The sequence below is a fragment of the Limulus polyphemus genome, unplaced genomic scaffold (genome assembly GCF_000517525.1).
Source record: "Limulus polyphemus unplaced genomic scaffold, Limulus_polyphemus-2.1.2 Scaffold3171, whole genome shotgun sequence".
Lineage (NCBI taxonomy): Eukaryota > Metazoa > Arthropoda > Merostomata > Xiphosura > Limulidae > Limulus > Limulus polyphemus.
The window spans coordinates 102,182-108,687 of record NW_013668781.1 but is presented as its reverse complement, the minus strand read 5'-3'; the positions used below and the strand labels follow the sequence as shown (position 1 = coordinate 108,687).

General features: G+C 29.4%; 1 protein-coding gene across 7 annotated transcripts in view; it reads right to left on the bottom strand.

Annotated features, from left to right (window-relative positions):
* The window catches only part of LOC106468808 (phosphatase and actin regulator 2-like), a 77,325-nt gene that overhangs the window by 24,119 nt on the left and 46,700 nt on the right, over nucleotides 1–6,506 (bottom strand). For all 7 annotated transcript variants that reach the window (XM_013929249.2, XM_013929247.2, XM_022397163.1 and 4 more), the window contains 3 exons: nucleotides 5,951–6,124; nucleotides 3,810–3,902; nucleotides 914–1,087 (listed from right to left, as the gene is read on the bottom strand). In XM_013929249.2, coding sequence (XP_013784703.1) covers nucleotides 914–1,087; nucleotides 3,810–3,902; nucleotides 5,951–6,104 — 421 coding nt within the window. In that variant the 5' untranslated portion in view covers nucleotides 6,105–6,124. The remainder of the gene's footprint in view (nucleotides 1–913; nucleotides 1,088–3,809; nucleotides 3,903–5,950; nucleotides 6,125–6,506) is intronic.

The following is a 6,506-nucleotide window of genomic DNA, read 5'->3' as shown; positions in this document are numbered from 1 at the left end:
ATTCGCCAAGGTACATGATAGTTCTAGAAACGTGGCATCACACTAGTCATGTGACTCGCTGACGCAACAATACCATAAAATCTATCTTTACCACACATCATCCCCAGCATGTATGTTTCAACAGACAAGAGAAGTTTTACTTAGGTTTATACAAGGATTATATTTTCAACTGATGCAAACTTAACTAGACAACACGGATCATATTTACGAACGACCTAACAATATAGTATAAAGGAAGGCTTGCATATAGTTCATTTCTAAGTTTCAAAATAAACTTCACAGATATAGTCAGATTTTAGTTTGCTAAAACAACTGTGCATTTGCATAAGTATAAAAATTGAAATGGAATGATAATAAATAATAATATACCTACTAGCATTATTAAATAACAAAATACTTAAAAGAATCTTTTCTGATTCATGCATACATACATGTATTAATTTCATCTCCCCCCCCCCCCAAGTCAGGTTAAGATTACATGCCTCTTTCACATATATGTGTACATCTTTTCAACTTTTCCTCCAAGATCAGGTTAAGACTTCAAGTCTATTTCATGCATACATACACTTTTCATCCTTTTTGCCCCCTACATCAAGTTAAGATTACACATTTGATTCATACATAAATCAATACATTCATGGAATTAAACAGTTTTTTTTTATACTCACAACATTAACATTATTTATATTGGAATGCGTTTTTTTTTGTTAAGCACAAAAGCTACACAATGGGCTATCTATGCTGTGCTAACCACAAGTATCAAAACCTAGTTTTCAGCAGTGTGAGCACCGAGATTTACTACTGAGCCATTGGGGAGCATCTTGGGATACAAAAAAAAAGAATGATATGTATATATAAGGTTAATAAATTCTGAAAGCGGTAAAACTTGTATGTTTATTAGATTAGTACTTACACAAACTTGTTAAGTGGGTGTTCGTTGTAGGAGTACCTGATGAACTACTGAAAACTGTGATAGAAGATGTGGTTGTGGATGTCTCAAAAGATGTAGCCACTACTGCACTGCCGCTGACTGTTTCTGTTGCTACCTGACCATTGGCTTGAGAGCTATGATTATCTTTACCAGAATCTGTTCAATTAAAACACTGTCAAAAATTTCTCTTTAAACCAAACTTTTATGGCTTTAGATATGTTATCACCAATAACTAACACACAAATTGACACAAAAATAAGAAATTTTACTGTAGTTGTTCTTGTTCTTAGACATTTTTTAATTTTTCAAAAGGCCTTCCCTGTTTGATTCTGTAGTAATAAGTCTAGTTGGTAGTACCGAGTGCACATGTAATTAATTTGCATATAAATAGCTTGAAGTCTCTAGTATACATTTACAATACAAAAAAAGAAAAAGAAATCTAACATATAAGCTACAAAACGAAATAAAATATTTTGGATTTGATATACATCAAGTTAGACTAATTTCAGCAAATACTAATTCTTAGCAGTGCATAGCCCTGAACAAGAGTAAACCAAAAGAGAATCAAGATTTACAATAGTAATCAATGAGCAAATGAAGACACAAAACCTGATGAGTAACTACAACAGCTGTAAAATACTTAAGAATTAGTAATCTATAACTTACATACAGTTTTTGACAAACTCAATACTGAGATTATATGTAACCTAAGAAAATACAACAATAAACCTTATAACAATTTGCTAATCTATATGCAACTACTTAAATGTCAAAAAGCATATAGCACTGTCTTTTATATCAACATCAATTTTTTTATAAAATAATATTTGTATGAAAAATATTTTTCTTAAATCTTAAAAAATTAGAGTACATATTATGTATTATCACCAAATGTTGCATTCAAAGAAAATGAATGTGTTTTTATATGTTCGTTAATATACTTTTTTATATTTTTTCATAAAAGGTACCAAACAGGTTGTTAACAACACCTGTCACTGATTTACATAATGAGAAATATCTGGTTTGGAAACTGGATTTACTCAAAAATGAAAAAGCATATAAAATATATTTTGGGAATTAAAATATAACAGTACAAATTCTCAAGCTACACTAACATGTGTTTTATGTTAAAAACTCCATCTAAAATACATGTACTTCAAACGTACAGTGTGAAATGTCAGGCTTTAAAGAGTAATCTATGAATAAAAAAACAAACAAACATATATATCACAATGCTACTTTTCTATTGTTTAAAGACTTCACCAAATATAACACTTACTATGGTAATCAATGGTACACACTCAAAACACTCATAATTGTATTCTATGCCATATTATTCATTTAATAATAACAACTCCCATTAGTTTTTAACTACTGACAAACCCTACATTTAAAATTTATTTTTTGACTTTTTAACAAATATGATCACTAAAATAGTTCTCTTGAGGTCAAAATGGTTTGGCTTATATGAATTTGTCAGTCATATTAATGAATGTATATAAAAGAAATATATAATCTCCTGTGAGGTCTGAATTTAAGAATACACTACATTATTTTGCACAAAAGTTTCAATATACAAGTAGAGGCTGAACCTGAAACTATTTTTATATTTGTAAGTTTTCTAGTCTTCTTGAACTTTCTTGCAAGCCATCAGAGTGAAGACTTTCAAGCACTAATTATGCAAAAATTATAAGGTATGTTTTTTTTATATAGCATGTTATTTTAGTAGAGAATGTTTTCCTGCTAGGAAGAAGAGGTGTACCTTGAGCTATTAATAACAAGTCATATCATATTTATTCTACACTTTATATCTAGATTGTATCTCAACAATACAAAACTTATCAATCAATAGCTATTTCTAGCTGGAAACTGGGGTAATGAGACCAAACTTTGTACCCATATGTTTAGACTTAGTTCATTAATAATAAAAAAATAACAACTTTAAACATTATAAAGTAATGAAACTTATTAGGTAGAACAAATAAACTTTCCTGAATGCTGCTGTCATAAAAGTTTTTCTATGCTTAGCTAAATATAATCCAAACAGTTTTTCTGCAAGTAGGTTTTTTCATTGTACAGTAATTAATATTTTTTATTACTCAAACACATGAATATGCAGTAAGTATTGAATAAAGATTTGAATAAAATTATGTTTTAAAAGGTTCCAAACTTATTTTAGTGACCATTTCAAAAAACTGTTTTAAAAGTATATTTTATTATGTTATTCAATAACACTTTTCCAACAGTGACATTCACATATTTTCTATTTAAAAAATGAAAATAGAAGTTGACCTTAACTTTCTGTGGATTAAATGATGCTCATATGATTGCAAAGTTTCATTTTATGTGAAACACAGTACATCCCATACAGCAACAGCCACAATTAACACACCAAATAACATGAACTACTGAATGATTCTAGAGTACTTCTTGTGCAACAACAGTGACCTTTATGAACCATTAAGTCTTGCAATAGAAACAGTATAAGCTCAAATGAAAACTAGTATGTGTATTACAACTTTTACTTGACAAAAAAAGCATAATAGGGAGAAAGGTAAAACAAATAATTCTATAAACATATTTTTCAACTAGTTCTAAGCTAGTTATTTCTAATTTAAATTTTCATAGCACAAGATGTAATTCTATATATATATAGACACACACACGCGCGTATACATACATTTAAGTTCACAGACTCATCATACCAGTATTTCTATTCTCTTCCTTTACAAATTGATAAAAACCTCAAGCAACCATTGGTGGTGTCTATTTCTGCCTAATGCCTATTAAGATTGCATTTATGCCCACACTTGATGAAGCATGACTCACTCTTTATGTGCACATTTTGTTGATAAAGCAGTGAATCAAACCTACTCACCCTTCTGATTACTGATAACTCCATCAGGAATCAGTACACCCCTCTTAATGAGGTCTTCTTTCGTAGACCGCATCGAGATTTTCCTCTCCAAGACTGTCAACACCAAAAAGAAAATCATATAATACACTAAGTGAGTTCATTCTACAATGTCATATTTCATACATGCATCCGTTTGTTTTATACCACAGAACAATTACATAATGCTAATAAGTTGCTAGATAGGAAGGCTTGGTTCTAGAACAAAATGTTTTTAACTTGTCTAGTATTTTATTCATCTTTGACTTTTAACAGTTAGTAGCTCAAGGCTATTCTCAAAGACTTCAGAAACACATGATGCAAACTAAGTGTTCTATTGAAAACACACACTCAGAAGTGACAATTTTTCAGACTGTCAGAAATTAAAAATACTATTTACTTTCCAAACACTTGTTTCTTTGTATAGATCATGTTTTAGAAAACCTTCTAGCATATCTTGCACCAACACTTCCAACTTTATCAAAGACTATTCTACACTCCAACTGAAGAAATACACACGTAACTTGTGGCACAATGTCACATTATAGGTAACAATTTCAAAAACCTAGAGACACTGCTTATGCCACAATATCACATTAACCCATCAAAAAAAAATCCACACATTATTTGTGTGACAATATCATATTAAAAAAAAGCATCAACACAAGAAATGTACATACTATTTACATTACAGTACCACACTATTACTAAGCAAACTATTAATAAGTGAAACCCAAATATGTTGAAATCTAAAATATTACATTAAAGCAGTCATCAACAAGAAATCTATAAACTACTTATATTAAAAAATCATGTCAAAAAAAGGCATAAACAGAAGAAATATTCACATTACTTGTATCACAATATTATGTTAACAAAGTCATCAGCAACAGAAGTACATGCATTACTTGTGTCACATTAATACTAAAGAAACAAGAGAAATCTACTGACCACGTGTTACAATATTGTTAAAGAAACAGTACTTTATCTAAATAAAAACAGTAAAAAAATCAGGTTATGTTGGATTAGAAGGATACTTAAAAAGAAAAAAAAAGGAAAATTTTAAGATTCTTTATTTAGTTTAAAATAGTATGTAGATATGAAGAAAAGGGTATTTTGTGAATTTGAGACGTGCTTGATAATTATTCAGTTATTTTACTTTCAACTGAAAATACTCAAATTATGTGATTTGTAAATCTTTCTCCAACAGGATATTCATAATTAAAATACAGTTGAAGAGAGATGTATATCAATGGGAACATAAACAGAAGTAGCACAAAAAATAAGTAAAATTATAATTTTTGTTGTTTACATAATCTCAATTTCCAAAAATATTAAAAAACTTTTCCTAAACTGGAAAAAAGTTACTTATACTCCATGTCCTAAACTGGAAAAAAGTTACTTACACTCCACGTCCTAAACTGGAAAAAAGTTACTTACACTCCACGTCCTAAACTGGAAAAAAGTTACTTACACTCCACGTCCTAAACTGGAAAAAAGTTACTTACACTCCACGTCCTAAACTGGAAAAAAGTTACTTACACTCCACGTCCTAAACTGGAAAAAAGTTACTTACATTCCATGACAAATAACATTTCTTCTTCATTGTTTTTAACATTATTATAAATATTAAAAAATACACATATAGAAATTGAGAAAGAAGTCTGTAGTTATCAGGAGATATAGTAAATGAATTTCTCTTAATTCCATTTTTAACATAAAAAGTGGTTTTTTATTGTACATCATAATCACAGGTTCATTCAAAGAGCCTAAAACACCTTAAGGTGCTGCCAAAGTATTTACAATTAAACAATTATCAAATATTGTTTATTCACTTACGTGTACACACATTTTCAGTTGATTTTGGACAAAACAGAAAAAAAATAATGTTTTAATAACAGCCTTATATCACTCATGTTAAAAACAACACCCGAAGTCTCATTTTTCTGATCAATACTTGAAAGAAAGCATACATATTACATTTTGTTGTTGAGTTAATTAGTTTTACATGGTTAACAACAAAAAGATTTTAAACCTTGTGATAATATCTATAAAAAAGGGATCATAATAGTTATGTACTTTAACTACACATCCCTTAGTAACAAAAGCAAAATAAACAATTTTACCTCGAGATGTTTTCTCAAATCTCTCACTTCTTTTCTTTCTCTTCCATTTCCAAGGCTTGAAAAGCCTCCTGAAAGCTGACAAACGGCTAGGTTTGACTTCCACAGAAGGGACAAAGCTGGTGTGGGATGAGGTGCCAAGTGATGATGTTCTCATGGCATTACCTGACTTCTTACCTACATGTAAATTAAAATAATTTCTTGAAACTTCTAGTGGTAAGATAGATTTTTGTTTTCTGCTATAACACGCAAATTACCCAACAAAAATTTACTAGTTTTTACATTTTAACTTTTGAAAATTATATATAATATTTGTATTCAAATATGATATCTATTTTAAGTTTTTTGTATTAACACAGATAATAAAAATTAGTATCATTCTAAATATTTATTCCTTACATGGTGGTTTAAACAAGAAACAAAATAAACCATTAACAAAGAAAACAAACAAATCAAAACCTTACACATCCTATAATGCCAGCTGCTGTGACATTATGGTTCAAACACAAATCACAACCTTATAGATCGAAATGTATGATAACCACATGCACACATGTTC